This window comes from Eschrichtius robustus, chromosome 17 (assembly GCF_028021215.1).
Source record: "Eschrichtius robustus isolate mEscRob2 chromosome 17, mEscRob2.pri, whole genome shotgun sequence".
In the NCBI taxonomy this organism is placed as follows: domain Eukaryota; kingdom Metazoa; phylum Chordata; class Mammalia; order Artiodactyla; family Eschrichtiidae; genus Eschrichtius; species Eschrichtius robustus.
In genome coordinates, this window is record NC_090840.1 from 61,420,891 (window position 1) to 61,442,300 (window position 21,410).

Here is a 21,410-nt window from a genome sequence, read left to right on the forward strand (position 1 = left end):
ATAGGCAAGATGTGTGGAACGTATTTCTGAACAATTGTTGGAAGGACACCATAGAAATGCAAACTTTCTAATTGTTTAAGTAGTTTTACATTTTAAATGATAACACATAAATGCCTCACTATTCATATCTATCAAATAACATGAAATATCATTTTATCATTCAAATATGTTCATTGTTAGAGCCCAGTAAAATTTATTTGCTTATCAAAATTATATAATAAATGTCAAACTACTGTTTTTAGAAAAAAATGACCATCAAGACAAAGGAATGTATGATAAATATCCATATTTAGACCATCTGTCTACTTCACCATATGTCACTCTATTAATTGCTAATATCATCCTTATTATGCATCATCTCATCTGTAACATTATTCCATGAAAGTAAGAAGGCATCAATAACAACTACAGGAAAACACCTGCTATATGTGTTTCTGGTTGATAAATTTCAGCAGGCTCTTTCTGGTTTGCTCTTGAGCAAAATTTCCTAATTGCCTTTGCACAACAGGAAGTCTTCTACCAGGGCAACTTCCTCTGATTAGAGTCAGCACACTACTATCTTCTTAAACTGTTTATTTTAATTAATTAAATCTCCCTACAATATTTATTCAAAATGTTTATTTAGCAACTATTATGTGCACAATAATATGGGCATAATGGTCACTGGGCTAAACATTGTGAAGAAGAATAAAATATGAGTAGGAGCTTATAACATCTGTAAAAGAACTTTGAAAACTATAAGAATAAATAAATACTGTTTAATGAGGGTCATAGCTCTTAGTTTGGCCAGCAATTATCTATCATATAAACTGTATACTCATTTTTTACTTTGTATATGAAGAAAAGAATTGAGCTTCATTATGATCCTTCTGTTTAACTAAAGGCAATATATAAATAGACACATTGGTAACTGTCTTCTTGGCAACAGCCAAAATAGACCTATTGAAAATTCAAGCATTTTACAAGTGTTGATTATTTTGTTCTTTCTGAGGTGGTTTTGGTTGAAGGAGCAAGTCTACTGCCCATGAAATGATTAGGAACCACTACCAAAAAGAACAGATTTAAATGCTAAATTGTGTGGTAAAGACAGTAAATGTGAAATAATGTTAAAGAAGTGGGGGTAAAGGATCATTGAAACAGAAAAGAATTTTTCGAGGAGACGAAAGTTGAGTAAGACTTTGAAAAGTGGGCAGAATATGGTTAATAGGTATGTTTTCATTTAGGATAAGTCAGACATATACAAAAATCAGGGCTGTGACTGTTCAGTACTGAGATGCTGGTATATACATTTGGTAAGAGTTAGAGAAACAACTGGGTGGAGATAAATCATGAATGATTTTGGCAATCAGATGAGTTAACAATTATTAGCAGCAGCACCACAACCAGCAGCACCTCTATCCATATAAATGCTAGTGTTTCAGCCCATATACTAAACGCTTTTATATGGATTACCTCATTCCATCCTCATACAAATCCTTAACTCCCTATGAAGTAGGCACTGATATATAATAACACTCCTTTTACAGATAAGAAATTTGCTAATTATAAAGACGGCAGATTACTTAAGTAGAAGATCAGGAATTTAAACTGGCATAGTCTGATACCTGAATTCATATTCTTGTCTATTTCATTTCACTGGTTTACAGTATGAAATTAAGAAACAACATGGGGCCTTTGAACATTCTTCAGGTATAATAAAAGTGAGATTTTGATGGGAGTAGAATGTCAGCAATATGTGTGATAAATTGTAGTCCAAATGAAAAGAAATTAGACAGATGCAGTACTGGAACTACAGAATGGTGACAGTGGTAGTGGCGGTTTAGCAGTACTCCCAGAGACACTTCAAAGGAGGAATGACATAACTAAATAGATTCCTGGACCCAATTCCAACGTGTCTTGGGGGGGCTGGAGCTTCCCCCACAACACCAAGCAATTCTTGGTGTTGGACACCAGGCTGGTGTCCTACAAGTCAACTCAATTCTGACACTATCTACTTACCTGGAGGTAGCATCAGATTCCACAGGTTAGGATTCAGTCTATAGGACTGCCCCCAACCCCCGTCCCCCTCCACTTTAGATGCCAGTCTCAAGCCAGGTTGTTGTCTATGCTACTGGCCAATCGGTTACAAACTGGAGGTTCCCACAACCTTCTCCTTGGACTTCAGATGCCAGTCGCAAGACCATGTTTGTTACTTGTACTTCTGATTGGCTATAAATCAGAGATTCCAAAGACCATCCCCTTTTGGGGTTTGATTAATTTGCTAGAGCAGCTCACAGAACTCAGAGAAACATTTTACTTACTAGATTACTAATTTATTATAAAAAGATATAACTCAGGAACAGCTAGACAGAAGAAATGCACAAGGCAAGGCATGGGGAGAGGGCTTGGAACTTTCATACCCTCTCCAGGCACACTACTCTCCTCAAATCTCCAAGTGTTCACCAACTCAGAAGTTCTCTGAACCCTATCCTTTTGGGGTTTTATGGAGGCTTCATTACATATGCATGATTAACTAAATCACTGGCTATAGATGATTGACTTAATCTTCAGCCCCTCTCTTTTCCCCAGAGGTCAGGGGGTGGGGCTCAAAGTTCCTCTGTTGAAATAGAAAATAATCTCCAAGTTCTGCCCTTATGTTACTTCCTCCATCTCAATGCCTGACCATCTCCAAACATGGAAATAATCTTCCTCATCTGAATTTTGCAGAGGATTGTACCTCTCTTGTAAACAAAACAGTCTACTATGTATTACTTAGTTTTGTATTTATACCTTGTAAATCAATATAAAATAATAAAAACCATTACATACTATGGATCTCATGTAGTGTTTAATCTAGCATACCTACTAATATTCATTAATGCTTGTGGAATCCAAAATAAGTTAATCAGTATGTTAATAAGTGAATAAACAAATAACTGGATGACTGATGATTACCCCACTTTCCAATATTTTTGCTTTTCTTTGGCCTTCTTGTCTAAGATTTGTTTTTTTTGATGTGTACTATTTTGAAAGTCTTTATTGAATTTGTTACAATATTGCTTCTGTTTTATGTTTTGGTTTTTCAGCCACCAGACATGTGGGATCTTAGCTCCCCCAACCAGGGATTGAACCCACACCCCTTGCACTGGAAGGCAAAGTCTTAACCACTGGACTGCCAGGGAAGTCTCTGGCCTTCTTTTCTAATCTTGCCTTAATCACCTCTTCCATTACTCCCATGAATGGCTCATGCCATTGTGCCTTAACAGACAGAAACATTCGTTTCTTGGGGCCAGCTAAATAAATACTGACTGAAAATTAGTCAAAAAATTTTTTGTCCAATCTATCAAGATTCACTTTCTTAAATGTTTCCTAGTTAACAAATTATCAATTCTCAAATAAATGTTACTTCTTTGAACAACATGAACGTCTGAAACTTTCTATATACCATTCATGTGCATAAATCTGCTTATTTGCATAAGCTCTAGCTTTGGGATATCTATTGCATTTCCAACAAAGGAATAATTGTATCCGTAATGGTAAACTGTCAAATATCTCATATAAAAAACCCATTTAGGGAAAAAAAATTATTGTCTGAGTTTGTGTAAAATCCATTAATATTAATTTCTGAATTGTTCTTTTTCTTTTAATTTATAATTTGCTGTTTGTGTGAACTTTCAGTTCCTTAAAAATCACCATTTCTTGATTGCTCAACCATGCAGTACATAGACAACAGCTATATTAATGACCTCTCAAAGGTGCAGTGCACTGATACTGCTATTTATGCTGCTGTCTAGAAAAAAGCATATTTATTCTGTCCAAGCACCCATGAGACATGAAAACTATTCTTTGTTCAGACTCACAGTGGATAGTCACTTTAAAACTTCAATTACAATTTCAGCATTTTACCTCCATTACTGTTTCCAACACCACAGCCAGTAATTTCTACTAGCAAATTTTTTTTTATAAACCACACACACATGTGCCCTGCATGCAATGAGCAAAGAAATTTGTGTATAAATGATTAATATCTGCAGAGATAAGATAAAATAATAATATATGAATCTTGAACATTAAAATTTTATACCTCCCAACTAATGACTGATGACCATTGAATGAACTATATATGCATATCTCTCTCTATATATATGTATATGTTTACATATACGTATTTCAATCATCTATCTTAGAATCAAAGAAAATAATCATACAGTAATATTCAACAAATATTTCTTGAGACTTGTCAACATAGAGCTGTTCTTTGTGCTACAGGGTTTATGAAAAATAACAAAATAACATCAGTTTTGCCTTTGAACAATTTATAATCATAATAAATATGATTCATTCTTTTTATTGAAATGAGAGTCTTGAATGAAAAAAGATGGTTTATAGCCTCAATCTCATTTTATGTAAACCTTAAATTCCATGATCTGGCTATAACTTCTCTTTTTATGTGAGACCTTGTTTCTGCATTAACATTAATCTCCTTTTCTTGACTCTTATCCTCTATTTTCCCATTCTCTCTTGCCATAAAAAATGCACACATATAATTTATGTAAAACTGAAGCAGGATATGTGGATGCCACCATTTTGAAGCCATGATTTTCAATTTTGTCCCTTATATCTATAATTTGTCTTGAGTGGAGGGTATCATAAGAAAGCAACTTTAAACAGTTTACTGTTTTATTCATTGCCCGGACATTGATGAGAGTAACTCCCACAATATTTATTACTCAGTGTCCACTTTATAAAAAACAATGCAAGATATTTCATATCTTAAAGCCAGGAAAAAGTTTGCTTTTGTTGTGTCATTGTCATATTTCATAGACAATGGTTTTCGTGTAAACTTATGTTTTTTAAATTTTTTTGGCAGCTGTCATATTTAACATGTAAGCCATTCTTAAAAGTTTTTTACTTAAAACTTAAAAGCTTTTGCACAACAAAGGAAAACATAAACAAAACAAAAAGACAACCTACAGAATGGGAGAAAATATTTGCAAACGATGCAACCGACAAGGGATTAATCTCCAAAATATACAAACAGCTCATACAGCTCAATATCAAAAAAACAAACAACCCAATCAAAAAATGGGCAGAACTAAATAGACATTTCTCCAAAGAAGACATACAGATGGCCAAGAAGCACATGAAAAGCTGCTCAACATCACTAATTATTAGAGAAATGTAAATCAAAACTACAATGAGGTATCACCTCACACCGGTCAGAATGGAAAAAGGAACCTTCCTACACTGTTGGTGGGGATGTAAACTGGTGCAGCCACTGCGGAGAACAGTATGGCATTTCCTTAAAAAATTAAAAGTTGCCATATGAACCTGCAATTCCAATCCTGGGCATATATCAGGAGAAGAACATAATTTGAAAAGATACATGCAACCCAATGTTCAGAGCAGCACTATTTACAATAGCCAAGATGTGGAAGCAACCTAAGTGTCTATCGACAGATGAGTGGATAAAGAAGATGATATACAATGGAATATTACTCAGCCATAAAAAGAATGAAATAATGCCATTTGCAGTAACATGGATGAACCTAGAGATTTTCATACTAAGTAAATCAGACAAAGACAAATATCATATGATATCACTTATATGTGGAATCTAAAAAAAAGGATACAAATGATCTTATTTACAAAACAGACTCACAGACATAGAAAGCAAACTTACGGTTACCATAAGGGGAGAGGGAGAGAGAGATAAATTAGGAGTTTGGGATTAAAATATACATACTACTATATATAAGATAGATAACCAACAAGGACCTACTGTATTGAACAGGAATCTATACTCAATATCTTGTTAACAATGAATAATAGAAGATAATGTAAAAAATAATATATATTTATATATTTATATGCATAACTGAATCACTTTACAACTGAAAGTAAAACAACATTGTAAATCAGCTATATTTCAATAAAAATTTTTTAAAAAGTTTTTTACCAACTTGTACATAAGCTTTTGTTTAGGATCATGTAACTGTTTTACCTTATTTTCTCATTATCCCTATTTCACTGTTTTGTTTTTTTTTAATGCTATTGCACTATATGGCATTTTGTAAACCTTTTTTTCTTCAATTGTGACTATGAATTTTATTTTATTTTTTAACATCTTTATTGGAGTATAACTACTTTACAATTTTGTGTTAGTTTCTGCTGTATAACAAAGTGAATCAGCTATATGTATACACATATCCCCATATGCCCTCCTTCTTGAGCCTCTCTCCCACCCTCTAGGGTCATCACAAAGCATCGAGGTGATCTCCCTGTTCAATGCAGCAGCTGCCCACTAGCCATCCATTTGACATTTGGTAGTGCATATATGTCAATGCTACTCTCTCACTTCGTCCCAGCTTCCCCTTCCCCCACTGTGTCCTCAAGTCCGTTCTCTACATCTGCATCTTTATTCCTGCCCTGCCACTTAGGTTCATCAGTACCGTTTTCTGTAAGCCTTTGATAAAGAGAAAGGTAATGAATAAACATCTACCTGTGACATGAAAGCTTTACTTGAACCTGAGAAAAATCTCGGCTCTCTGTTCTTCTTACTCTGGGTTGCCATTGTCAAGTGAGTGGAATATACCTATTTGCTGCCATTTTCTTATTTTCTATTCCTTCTTTAATGCTCTGAAATCTTGCTTCTCTCCCCAAACTATGAATAGTCTTTCTTAAGGGCTTTGTCATTTTACAGACATTTGAGCTTGGGTGAGTGACTGGATCTCTCTGTGTCTTACAATACTCATTTCTAAAATGGAGATAATAATGCCTCCATTGGTTTGTTTTGAGGATTTAAATGAGTCAAAGTATATGTAGTAGTTAGCACAATGCCTGACACATACTAAGTGCCTACAAAATTAAGCCTATGATAAAATCTCCTACACAATTCCATTATTTTCAGTTTTTTTATACTTATTAACAGGGTAACAGTTTTCTAGTCTCATATAGAGTTGAATATCAACTTTGACTCCTTCTTGTCACTTTCTCCTTCCATACCCAACTAGTTGTCAAATACTTTGTCTTTTTCCCTTTATGAGAGCTCTCAAATCTATCCCTTCTCTATTCACCAGAATCTGTCTGAGAGGACTATACAGAGTGTGGCAACTCAGTGAAAATGTTCCCTGAGGGAGATGAAGAGCTAACGGAATTTTGAGTACTAAGACACTGAAATATGCAGATATGTCATTATTAAAAATAACAACAACAACAGCAACAAACAAGCAACAAGACAGCCAGTAAGCCAGAATGAGGTGTTCATTCTCAAATATAGCTACATAAAGTTTAGAATAAAGAGGCCTCATTTAATTTATATGAAAATATTTAATTTGTAGGAAGGTGGTGGAAGTAAATCTTATCTGCAATTACTGGTAATATGAAAAGCCAGAGCACTCAATGATTTGTCTTAGTTTAAATTAACTAATTATAGAACAAGTGCTCCACCTCCACTGGCACCAACATCACTACTATTGGACACATAAGCAATTCAAATGGCAAATCATACAAGTGGAGGTGCAATTATGGTTTAAAAAAATTTATATCCACATGAATGACTATACATGGTAATTCATGATTTAAAAAAAAAGGTCAACAAAGTTACCGCTGCCTTGTATTACATATTTTAAGGTTCCAATTTGTTGCTATATGATTATTAGATTGGGAACTCCTTGGGAATCTGACACAGTGGTTTGCATATTACAGATTTTCAATAAATATTCTTAAATACATGAGCTAAGTGTTTCCTGCATTACAGCTCAAAGTTTCAATTGAAATTTATACTCAGTGGAATGAAGTTCAAACTATTAAAATGTGTTAAGAGAGCATTTTTATTTTAAAGACTTTTCTTTACCTTTACATACAGGCCTGTGATCACTCCAAGCAGCAAAGACTTCAGCTATCCGTTGACAGGTGATGCTCTTAGCACCCTGCAGGACATAATCTTCGTCACAAGAGAACTGCACAGTTGATCCAAGGCTAAAATTGAGCAAAGGATTAAAAAACAGTATTAGAAGAATATAACATAATGGTTAGGCTCTGGTTCTACTGGCAATATCCAATAGGTCAAAAATGTTCCACAGTGACAAAAAAGATTGTTCTTTTTAGAAACCAAAATATGAAAATATGACTTGTACAAATATATAACAAAAATCACAAACAAGAATCTACTATAAATCAATAACATGCAGATATTCGTAGGAATTGCAAAAAGCTCTCATCAAGTTTAATTATCTTGTTATTAGTTGTAGAAGCCAAGGTTAAATAATTGACTAAATTTCCCATCTTAAGTAGGTGGTAAATGTGAAGCAAAAAGTGGACTTTCTGACTTGAATCCCAGTGCTTGTGTTCATACCACATTATAGTACTTCTCTAGCATGTATTTATATGTGTATTTACTTGGACACGTGTATGTCCATCCACAGACACACATATACAGTTAGGGCTGCAAAATTGTGCTGATTGTTTTTTAGATAAAATTCACCCACCATTTCTTATTTAACTTATTGCAATTTGGATTTTGCTTCCCTTTCCACTGAAAGAGAAGTTACTAAAATTATCATTTTTTAAAAATCCTAATTGCTAAGGGTAATGGATCTTTTTTTCTGAAATTAAAAAAAAAAAAACTGACCATGCATTTTTTTCCCCCTAAAATCCTTAAACAGTAGCTCACCAGTAAAAAGAAAAAAAATCCTATTTTCTTAATGTTGCATAAAAAGCCTTCCAGCAGTTAAGTCCCTGCCAGTTTCTCCATCTCATCTCTAACGCAATGCCACATGTCATCAGCACCTCTAGCAGCTGACAGTTTTTGTGCATGCCATGCTGTTTTCTGTCTGCACTGTTCTCCCTGCCACCTCTGCCTGGAGAACATTACCTGCACCCTCTCACTCAGCCAGTGCCTGAACAGCTCCTGTTCAGCTTCCTGAACTTGTCATGCAGGGGGATTGCATCATCACATTTGTGTTGTTAAAAGATATCTCTGGAACAGTATGGTGTACAGTGTAAAAGGAAGATTAATTAGAGAAAGGGAGGCCAGTAAAACAATAAATCAAGTAGTTTAGGTCAAGGGTTGGCAACTATGTCTGTCCTGCAGGCTAAATCTGGTCTACTGCCTGTTTTTTTATACAGTCTAGGGGCTAAAAATGGTCTTTACTCTTTCAAACATGTGAAACAAATATCACAAAAAGAGTAATATTCAATGAAATGTAAAAATTTATTAAATTCAGATTTCAATGTCCATAAATAAAGTTTTATTGGGACACAGCCACACTCCTTCATTGACACACTGTCTATGGCTATTTTCATGCTACAATGTCAGAGCTGAGCAGTTGCAATGGAGACTCTTTGGCTTACAAAGTATAAAATATTTACTATCTAAACGTTTATAGAAAAAGCTAGCTAACCTCTGGTCTAGGCTAAAGATGACAAAAGACCTGAACTAAGAGGCAGCATAGCAAAGAAAAGAAAGTTTTAGTATAGGTAAAAAATCTCTAGGTGTTAGGATCTACTTTCCTCTGGAGCCATTTTTTTCCTCTCATTCTTTCTTTTTAAAAAGTGGTTTTATTTTAAATATAAAACACATTCAGAAAAGAGTACAAAACAAGATGCAGAGATCAGTGAATTATCATGAATTAAACACCCTTATAACCAAGTAACAGACCATGTTATTAGCCTGAGCAGCCTTCCAAGTTTACCTAATGGTCAATTCTCTGCCTTTCTTACTTCATCGTCTCAGTAAATGGAAACACTATCCTAGATGAAGGCTAAAAATCTCAGAGTCATTCCTGACTCTTTTTCTTCTTACTTTTCACATTCACCCCATTGAGCAGCTCCTGTGAGCAATACTTTCAAAATCAAGAACCTAGCTTTCTCACCCTTACAGTGATCTGAGCCTCCATAATTTCTCATTTATGTTAATGACAATAGTCCTCTTTGCTGTGTTATAGGTTGCCTGTTCCTGTTCTTGACTCTCTGCAATCCATTTTCAATAGTGTACATGGCAATCTTTCTAGAAGTTAGCTCAAATTGTGCCTTTCTTTTGTGTCAAATCTTCTAATACTTCCCCATTTCACTCTGAGTAAAGGCAATGACCTTACAGATGGTCTATGTCATCTTCCCACGTTAAGTTTCATAACTCATTTATTACCATTTTCTCTCTCAATCTCTGTTCTTTAGCCACACTGGCTTCCTTGCTCTGGCTTGAAATTATTAAGCATAAACTTGTCTCAGGAACTTTACATTTGCTCTTATATCAGTTTGGAAAATTATTCCTCTAGGAAGTCCATATCTGTCATAGTCTCACTTCTGGTTTTCATTCATTGTATCTATAAGGTCCTCCTTGACTATTCTCTACAAAACAGCTAATCCTAATCCATAATCTTCTTCCATGTTATTTCCTATATACTATCTGATGCACTGTCTACTTATTGTGTCTCTCATCTCACCAGAAAAACTTCACACACTTATGTATTTTGTTTTTCCAAACTGTCAAACATATCCTAGTATACAGTAAATTGTTAAATACATATTTTTTGAGAGTGAGCACATGCTTTTATTGTACATATAATAAAGTGAAATGTGTATTTTAATGCAGATTTATTGTCTAAAATGGCCAAGTCCAGAGATATCATATCCCTATAATTGGACAAAACTATTCTTGGGTAAGATACTCTCTCAGGGCTATTTAAATTGCTTACAATTCACGTGTACTAAACTCCTACATCTGACACATTTGTTGTGTTCCAGAAAGTAATGTGATTAGAGCACACAAATGAAGAGGACAGGGGTATGAAATTAAGGAAGAAGGAAGAGATTGAGGGCAGATCATTTATAAATTTGTACACCATAGTAAGAATTTTAACTTTTACTCTGAGAGAATTGGGCAGTTATTATAGGACTGTGAACCCAAGGAATGACATTATGTTATTTTATGTTATAAAGTGATATCATCTGCTAGTTGAAGAATAAACTTAAAGAAGGAAAAGGCAGAAGCAGGGAGTTTGATAACAAGCTGTTGCAGTAATCATAGCTCTCAGGGAGATGATGCGATGGTGGTCTGTACTAGGGAGTTAGTGGTTAGACACTCACGATGGTAAAACATTAAAAAAGAGACCTTAGTATAAAATCTGGCCCACAGAAGCCTGGTCCATAGAACTTAATGAACTAATGATTCCATCAAGGGAATTTGTCACAGATGATTACAATATTCTAGTTTAACCAGGCTCTTCTTACTAAAAGTAATAAATTGCATTTTGTTTAAGTAACAAGTGTTTAAGCTTGTTTCTTTTGATTATAGACAACTATAGGCAGGCAATTTGTAATAATCACCTAAGTGCTTTGCTACTACATGTATACCAAAAACTGGCAGCAACGGTCTCTGAAGTTTGTACCTTTCCCACCCTCCCCAAAAGATTAACAATCCCAACAACTTTTTCTCCAATTGATACACTGGGGAAAGTAGTTTACAGTTGCCGTTAACAGTTTAAACTGCAGAGTCAGATCTTTCAAATCCTAACTCTTCCCTTTTCCAGCTTTATGGCCTTGAGAAAATAACAATCTCTCTAAGCCTCAGCTTTCTCATCAGTCATGATTATGAAATGAAATATTATTTATAAAGTATACCATGGCAAACACATACAGGACACTCAATTATTTCTCTCAGTCATACAAATAGTTGTGAAAGCCATTAATTTATTCCCCACTATTGAAGGAAACACTCTTTTTGGGCATCTGCAAGCACCTTCATCCAGGATCACAGCTACACTTTAACATATTCTATACCAAATATATAAAAGTACAAAACAACACAAAGAAAGCAGAAATCAATAAAATAAGCAGTCTCTTCAGCAGAATCCAAGGTCAATAATATCCAGGAAATGGGTATTTTTAACAAACACACCATTTTTCATTTTATGAATGCTTTAATATTTGAGTAGAAATTAAAGAAAACTTATAACTAAGTTTCATTAAGACTATGTATTTCTAGGAAAGTGTGCAGTAATTACTGAAGTGACAATAAAGGAATACACGCTCTACCCACTGTAATTACTTTGCCACCACTGAAGAGACATCTGTCCTGCCTAGCTGAATAAAACCTTCTGGTTTAGTAGGCTATTCAATCTGATAGAACATTTCAAAATAAATGATTGAACACATTTAATTTTTTTATTGGAGTATAGTTGCTTTATGATGTTGTGTTAGTTTCTGCTGTACAGCAAAGTGAATCAGTTATACATATACATATATCCCCTCCTATTTGGATTTCCTTCCCATTTAGGTCACCACAGAGCACTGAGTAGAATTCCCTGTGCTATACAGTAGGTTCTCTTAGTTATATATTTTATACATAGTATATGTCAATCCCAATTTCCCAATTCATCCCACCCATCCTTTCCCCCCTCAGGGTCCATACATTTGTTCTTTATGTCTGTGTCTCTATTTCTGCTTTCAAATAGGTTCATCTGTACCATTTTTCTAGATTCCAAATATATGCATTAATATACGATGTTTGTTGTTCTTTTTCTGACATACTTCACACTGTATAACAGTCTCGAGGTCCATTCTCATCTCTGCAAAAGGTACAATTTTGTTCCTTCTTATGGCTGAGTAATATTCCATTGTATATATGTGCCACATCTTCTATATCCATTCATCTGTCGATGGACACTTAGGTTGCTTCCATGTCCTGGCTATTGTAAATAGAGATGCAATGAACACTGTGGTACATGACTCTTTGAATTATGGTTTGCTCAGGGTATATGCCCAGTAATGGGATTGCTGGGTCCTATGGTAGTTCTATTTATAGTTTTTTGAGGAAGCTCCATACGGTTCTCCATAGTGGCTGTAACAATTTACATTCCCAACAACAGTGCAAGAGGGTTCCCTTTTCTCCACACCCTCTCCAACATATATTGTTTGTAGATTTTTTGATGATGGCCATTCTGACCAGTGTGAGGTGATACCTCATTGTAGTTTCGATTTGCATTTCTCTAATGATTTAGTGATGTTGAGCATCCTTTCGTTTGTTTGTTGGCAATCTGTATATCTTCTTTGGAGAAATGTCTATCTAGGTCTTCTGCCCATGTTTGGATTGGGTTGTTTGTCTTTTTTGATTTTGAGTAGCATGAGATGCCTGTATATTTTGGATATAAATCCCTTGTCGGTTGCTTTGTTTTCAAATATTTTCTCCCATTCTGAGGGATGTCTTTTTGTCTTGTTTATGGTTTCCTTTGCTGTGCAAAAGCTTTTAAGTTTCATTAGGTTCCATTTGTTTATTTCTGTTTTTATTTCCATTTCTCTAGGAGGTAGGTCAAAAAGGATCTTGCTGTGATTTATGTCATAAAGTGTTCTGCCTATGTATTCCTCTAAGAGTTTTATAGTGTCTGGCTTTACATTTAGGTCTTTAATCCATTTTGAGTTTATTTTTGTGTATGATGTTAGGGAGTGTTCTAACTTTATTCTTTTACATGTAGTTGTCCAGTTTTCCCAGCACCACTTTTTGAAAAGGCTCTCTTTTCTGCATTGTATATTATTGACTCCTTTATCAAATGTAAGGTGACCACATGTGCATGCATTTATCTCTGGGCTTTCCTGTTCCATGGATCTATATCTCTGTTTTTGTGCCAGTATCATACTGTCTTGATTACTGTAGCTTTGTAGTATAGTCTGAAGTCCGGGAGCCTGATTCTTCCAGCTCCGTTTTTCTTTTTCAAGATTGCTTTGGATATTTGGAGTCTTTTATGTTTCCATACAAATTGTGAATTTTTTTGTTCTAGTTGTGTGAAAAATGCCATTGGTAGTTTGATAGGGATTGCACTGAATCTGTAGATTGTTTTGGGTAGTAGTCATTTTCAAAATGTTGATTATTCCAATCCAAGAACATGGTATATCTCTCCATCTGTTTGTATCATCTTTAATTTCTTTCATCAGTGTCTTACAGTTTTCTGCATACAGGTCTTTTGTCTCCTTAGGTAGGTTTATTCCTAGGTATTTTATTCTTTTTGTTGCAATGGTAAATGGGAGTGTTTCCTTAATTTCTCTTTCAGATTTTTCATCATTATTGTATAAGAATGCAAGAGATTTCTGTACATTAATTCTGTATCCTGCTACTTTACCAAATTCATTGATTAGCTCTAGTAGTTTTCTGGTAGTCTCTTTAGAATTCTCTATGTATAGTATCATGCCATCTGCAAACAGTGACTATTTTACTTCTTCTTTTCCCATTTGGATTCCTTTTATTTCTTTTTCTTCTTTGATTGTTGTGGCTAAAACTTCCAAAACTATGTTGAATAACAGTGGTGAGAGTGGGCAACATTGTCTTGTTCCTGATCTTAGTGGAAATGGGTTCAGTTTTTCACCACTGAGAATGATGTTTGCTGGGGGTTTATCATATATGGCCTTTCTTATGTTGAGGTAAGTTCCATCTATGCATACTTTCTGGAGACTTTTTTATCATAAAGGGGTGTTGAATTTTTTTGAAAGCTTTTTCTGCATCTATTGAGATGATCATATGGTTTTTCTCCTTCAATTTGTTAATATGGTATATCACATTGATTTATTGGCATATATTGAGGAATCCTTGCATTCCTGGGATAAACCCCACTTGATCATGGTGTATGATCTTTTTAATATGATGCTGGATTCTGTTTGCTAGTATTTTGTTGAGGATTTTTGCATCTATGTTCATCAGTGATATTGGCCTGAAGTTTTTTTTGTGACATTTTTGTGTGGTTTTGGTATCAGGGTGATGGTGGCCACGTAGAATGAGTTTGGGAGTGTTCTGCCCTCTGCTATATTTTGGAAGAGTTTGAGAAGGACAGGCATTAGCTCTTCTCTTAATGTTTGATAGAATTCGCCTGTGAATCCACTTTGTCCTGGGCTTTTGTGTGTTGGAAGATTTTTAATCACAGTTTCTATTTCAGTGCTTCTGATTGGTCTGTTTATATTTTCTATTTCTTCCTGGTTCAGTCTCAGGAGGTTGTGCTTTTCTAAGAATTTGTCCATTTCTTCCAGGATGTCCATTTTATTAGCATATAGTTGCTTGTAGCAACCTCTCATGATCCTTTGCATTTCTGCAGTGTCAGTTGTTACTTCTTTTTCATTTCTAATTCTACCGATTTGAGTCTTCTCCCTTATTTTCTTGGTGAGTCTGTCTAATGGTTTATCAGTTTTGTTTATCTTCTCAAAGAACAAGCTTTTAGTTTTATTGGTCTTAGTTATTGTTTCCTTCATTTCTTTTTTCATTTATTTCTGATCTGATATTTATGATTCCTTTCCTTTTGCTAACTTTAGCTTTTTTTTTGCTCTTCTTCTAATTGCTTTAGGTGTAAGGTTAGGTTATTTATTTCAGATGTTTCTTGTTTTTTGAGGTAGAACTGTATTGCTATAAACTTCCTTCTTAGAACTGCTTTTGCTGCATCCCATAGGTTTTGGGTCCTTGTGTTTTCATTGTCAGTTGGTTCTAGGTATTTTTTGATTTCCTCTTTGATTTCATCAGTGATCTCTTGGTTATTTAGTAGTATATTGTTTAGCCTCCATGTGTTTGTATTTTTCACAGATTTTTTCCTGTAATTGATATCTAGTCTCATAGCATTGTGGTTGGAAAAGATACTTGATATGATTTCAATTTTCTTAAATTTACCAAGGCTTGATTTGTGACCCAAGATATGATCTATCCTGAAGAATGTTCCATGAGCACTTGAGAAGAAAGTGTATTCTGTTGTTTTTGGATGGAATGTCCTATAAATATAAATTAAGTCCATCTCCTTTAACGTATCATTTAAAGCTTGTGTTTCCTTATTTTCATTTTGGATGATCTGTCCATTGGTGAGAGTGGGGTGTTAACGTCCCTTACTATTATTGTGTTACTGTCGATTTCCCCTTTTATGGCTGTTAGCATTTTCCTTAAGTACTGAGGTGCTCCTATGCTGGGTGCATAAATATTTACAATTGTTATGTCTTCTTCTTGTATTGATCTCTTGATCATTATGTAGTTTCTTTCTTTGTCTCTTGTAACAGTCTTTCTTTTAAAGTCTATTTTGTCTGATATGAGAATTGCTACTCCAGCTTTCTTTTGATTTTCATTTGCATGGAATATCTTTTTCCATGCCCTCAGTTTCAGTCTGTATGTGTCCCTAGGTCTGAAGTGGGTCTCTTGTAGACAGTATATATACGGGTCTTGTTTTTGTATCCATTCACCAGTCTATGTCTTTTGGGTGGAGCATTTAATCCATTTATATTTAAGGTAGTTATTAATATGCATGTTCCAATTACCATTTTCTTAATTGGCTTGGGTTTGTTATTGCAGGTCCTTTCCTTCTCTTGTGTTTCCTGCCTAGAAAAGTTCTTTCAGCATTTGTTGTAAACCTTGTTTGGTGGTGCTGAATTCTCTTAACTTCTGCTTGTCAGTAAAGGTTTTAATTTCTCCTTCGAATCTGAATGAGGTCCTTGCTGGATAGAGTAATCTTGGTTGTAGATTTTTCTCTTTCATCACTTTAAATATGTCCTGTCACTCCCTTCTGGCTTGCAGTGTTTCTGCTGAAAGATCAGCTGTTAACCTTACACGGATTCCCTTGTATGTTATTTGTTGTTTTTCCCTTGCTGCTCTTAATATTTTTTTCTTTGTATTTAATTTTTGATAGTTTGATTAATATGTCTTGGTATGTTTCTCCTTGGATTTATCCTGTATGGGACTCTCTGCTTCCTGGACTTGATTGACAATTTCCTCACCCATATTAGGGAAGTTTTCAACTATAATCTCTTCAAATATTTTCTCAGTCCCTTTCTTTTTCTCTTCTTCTGCTGGGACCCCTATAATTCGAATGTTGGTTCATTTAATGTTGTCCCAGAAGTCTCTGAGACTGTCCTCAATTCTTTTCTTTCTTTTTTCTTTATTCTGCTCTGCAGTAGTTATTTCCATTATTTTATCTTCCAGATCATTTATCCATTCTTCTGCCTCAGTTATTCTGCTATTGATTCCTTCCACAGAATTTTTAATTTCATTTATTGTGTTGGTCATCGTTTGTTTGCTCTTTAGTTCTTCTAGGTCCTTGTTAAACATTTCTTGTATTTTCTCCATTCTATTTCCAAGATTTTGGATCATCTTTACTATCATTACTGTGAATTCTTTTTCAGGTAGACTGCCTATTTCCTCTTCATTTGTTTGGTCTGGTGGGTTTTTACCTTGCTCTTTCATCTGCTGTGTATTCCTCTGTCTTCTCATTTTGCTTAACTTACTGTGTTTGGGGTCTCCTTTCTGCAGGCTGCAGGTTCGTAGTTCCCGTTTTTTTTGATGTCTGCCCCCAGTGGGTAAGGTTGGTTCAGTGTGTTGTGTAGGCTTCCTGGTGGAGGGGACTTGTGCCTGTGTTCTGGTGGATAAGAATGGATCCTCTCTTTCTGGTGGGCAGGACCACATCCAGTGGTGTGTTTGGGGGTTCCTGTGAACTTATTATGATTTTAGGCAGCCTCCCTGCTAACGGGTGGGGTTGTGTTCCTGTCTTGCTAGTTGTCTGGTATAGGGTGTTCAGCACTGTAGCTTGCTGGTCGTTGACTGGAGCTGGGCCTTAGCGTTGAGATGGAGATCTCTGAGAGAGCTTTCGCTGTTCAATATTACGTGGGAGCGGGAGGTCTCTGGTGGACCAATGTCCTGAACTTGGCTCTCCCACCTCAGAGGCTCAGGCCTGACACCCGGCTGGAGCACCAAGAGTCTTTTGGGAAGTCTGATGTCTTCTGCCATCATTCAGTAGGTATTTTCTAGGAGCTGTTCCATATGTATATGTATTTTTGATGTATTTGTAGGAAGGTGATCTCCATGTCTTACTCCTCAGCCATCTTGAAGACATTTTAACTGGCACTAACTCTAGGCATTATGTCACTGCTTCCTTTCCTTTCCTTAGGAATTGACCTCAAATATTCTTTTCCCTATAGTGTCCTCCCTTTTGTGTTTGCACTCAGGCAAATTCACTCTCCAGTCCACAGCAACATGACTTCTGCTAACACCATTATATTAATCCAAGAGTCTTAACCTAGGGCTGTAGGGTCTTAGGTTTTCAGACAAATCCACAAAGAAATGTTTACAGCATAAGTTCCAATTTAGTCAGATACCTGAGGATATCACACACTGCTGTGGTGACTACCTTCGATGGCTGTCCAGTACCCTTCGTGGTGGCAGTGGCCCCCGCCACCAAGCAACTGACACTGACTCACAACAGCTAACTAACTACTCACTGCTGCTGAGTCCACCGTGCGTTCCTGGACACCCGTAGTCTGCCACTGCTAAGTCTTCTCTCCTTCTATTTCCACATTTGGTTTATCAGTGAGTTGCTAGATCTTTTTCCTTCTTCTTCCTACACCAAATCTCCTGTCTGTCTCTCATGTTATCTATTTTGTTTAAACTAAAAACCTTCTCATTACTCACATACCTCTTTTTGTTTTATGTCCTATTTTTTCTCTTATTCTCATTTCATTTCATTACTATACATGCATCTCATATTACATAATTAGGGTCATAATCCCTTTTTCCACTTTGTCCAAGTCACATAGTATTTCCATCATAATACTTTTTTTAAAAATAAAAGTAAATAAAATACTTGATAAAGCTGATTTTTTTCTATAAAAAATTACAGAATACTAAATCTGAGTAACGTTTCAAATACAGCATGAGAAAGTCTGACAGATCTGATATAATGAATTTTGTATTTATGTTTTTCTTGTCATTAATGGTGACACTAGAAGATTTTTTTTTTTTAATTTTTATTTTATATTGGAGGCTAGTTGATTAACAATGTTTTGCTAGTTTCAGGTGTACAGCAAAGTGATACAGTTACACATGTACATGTATTTATTCTTTTTCAAATTCTTTTCCCATTTAGGTTATTACAGAATATTGAGCAGCATTTCCTGTGCTATACAGTAGGTCCTTGTTGGTTGCCTCTTTTAAATATAGTAGTGTGTACATGTCATTCCCAAATTCCCAATCTATCCCGCCCGCCACCCATCCCCCCAGTAAGCATAAGCTCATTCTCTAAGTCTGTGATTATGTTTCTGTTTTGTAAATAAGTTCATTTGTAACATATTTTTTTTATGATTCTGTATATAAGCTATTCCATATGATATTTCACTTTCTCTGTCTGACTTACTTCACTCAGTATGATAATCTCCAGTTCCATCCATGTTGCTACAAATGGCATTAGTTCATTCTTTTTAATGGCTGAGTGATATTCCATTGTATATATGTTCCATATCTTCTTCATCCATTCATCTGTCAATGGACATTTAGGTGGCTTCCATGTCTTGGCTACTGTAAACAGCGCTGTGATGAACACTGGAGTGCATGTAAATTTTCAAACAATGTTTTTTTGCCAGACATATGCCCAGGAGTGGGATTGCTGGCTCTATTTTTAGTTTCTTAAGGAACCTCCATACTGTTCTCCACAGTGGCTGTACCAATTTACATTCCCATCAACAATGTAGAAGAGTTCCCTTTCCTCCACACCCTCTCCAGGATTCATTGTTTCTAGATTGTTTGATAGCAGCCATTCTGACTGGTGAGAGTTGATATCTCATTGTAGTTTTAATTTGCATTTCTCTAATAATTAGTGATGTTGAGCATCTTTTCATGTGAAACTTGGCCATCTGTATGTCTTCTTTGGAAAAATGTCTGTGTAGGTCTTCTGCCCATTTTTTGATTGGGTTGTTAGGTTTTTTGATATTGAGCTGCATGAGCTGTTTGTAAATTTTGGAGACTAACCTCCTGTCAGTCACATCATTTGCCAATATGTTCTCCCATTCTGTGGGTTCTCTTTTTGTTTTGTTTATGGTTTCCTTTGCTGTGCAAAAGATTTTGAGTTTAATTAGGTCTCATTTATTTTTGTTTTTATTTCCATTACTCTAGGAGATGGCTAGGAAAATATATAGCTGCAATTTATATCAAACAGTGCTCTGCCTATGTTTTCCTCTAAGAGTTTTATACCATCCAGTCTTACATTTAGATTTTAATTCACTGTGAGTTAATTTTGTATATGGTGTTAAAGAAAGTTCTAATTTCAGTTTTTTAAATGTAGCTGTCCAGTTTTCCCAGCACCATTTATTGAAGAGACTGTCTTTCCTCCACTGTATAGTCTTACCTCCTTTGTTGTAGAGTAATTGACCATAGGTGCATGGGTTTATTTCTAGGCTTTCTATCCTGTTCAATTGATCTATATTCCTGTTTTTGTGCCAGTAGCATACTGTTTTGAGGACTGTAGCTTTGTAGTATAGTCTGAAGTCAGGGAGCCAGATTCCTCCAGCTCCATTTCTCTTTCTCAAGACTGCTTTGGCTATTCATGGTCCTTTCTATCTCCATATAAATTTTAAGATTTTTTTGTTCTAGTTCTGTGAAAAATGCCATTGGTATTTTGATAGGGATTGCACTGAATCTGTAGATTGCCTTGGGTAGTATAGTCGTTTGGCCAATATTGATTCCTCCAATCCAAGAACATGGTATGTCTTTCCATTTGTTTGTGTCATCTTCAATTTCTTTCATCAGTGTCTTACAGTTTTCAGAGTACAGGTATTTTGCCTCCTTAGGTAGGTTTATTCCTAGTTATTTTATTCTTTTTGATGTATGGTAAGTGGGATTGTTTCCTTAATTTCTCTTTCAGATTTTTCATCATTAGTGTATAGGAATGCAAGAGATTTCTGTGCATTAATTTTGTATCCTGCAACTTTACTGAATTCATTAATGAGCTCTAGTAGTTTTCTGGTAGCATCTTTAGGATTTTCTATATATAGCACCATGTCATCTGCAAACAGTGACAGTTTTACTTCTTCTTTTCCATTTTGGATCCCTTTTATTTCTTTTTCTTCTCTGATTGCTGTGGCTAGGACTTCCAAAGCTATGTTGAATGAAAGTGGCGAGAGTAGACTTCCTTGTCTTATTCCTGATTTTAGAGGAAATGCTTTCAGTTTTTCACCATTGAGAACAATGTTGGCTGTGGGTTTGTCATATATGGCCTTTATTATGTTGAGGTATATTCCCTCTATGCCCACTTTCTGAAGAGTTTTTATCATAAATGGGTGCTGAATTTTGTCAAAAGCTTTTTCTGCATCTATTGAGATGATCATATGGTTTTTATTCTTCAATTTGTTGATGTGGTGTATCACACTGATTTGCAGATACTGAAAATTCCTTGCATCCCTGGGATAAATCCCACTTAATCGTGGAATGTGATCCTTTTAACGTATGGTTGGATTCAGATTGTTAGCATTGGGTTGGCCAAAAAGTTCATTCAGGTTTTTCTGTAACCCCTTATGGAAAAACCTGAACGAACTTTTCTGCCAACCCAATATTTTGTTATTTTTTGTGTATATGTTCATCAGCAATACTGGCCTATAATTTTCTTTTTTGTGGTATCTTTGTCTGGTTTTGGTATCAGGGTGATGATGGTCTCAGA

General features: G+C 35.4%; 1 protein-coding gene across 3 annotated transcripts in view; it reads right to left on the reverse strand.

Moving 5' to 3' along the window:
* The window catches only part of CSMD3 (CUB and Sushi multiple domains 3), a 1,176,048-nt gene that overhangs the window by 661,057 nt on the left and 493,581 nt on the right, over positions 1-21,410 (reverse strand). For all 3 annotated transcript variants that reach the window (XM_068525309.1, XM_068525308.1, XM_068525307.1), the window contains one exon: positions 7,835-7,959. In XM_068525309.1, the coding sequence (XP_068381410.1) occupies positions 7,835-7,959 (125 nt within the window). The remainder of the gene's footprint in view (positions 1-7,834; positions 7,960-21,410) is intronic.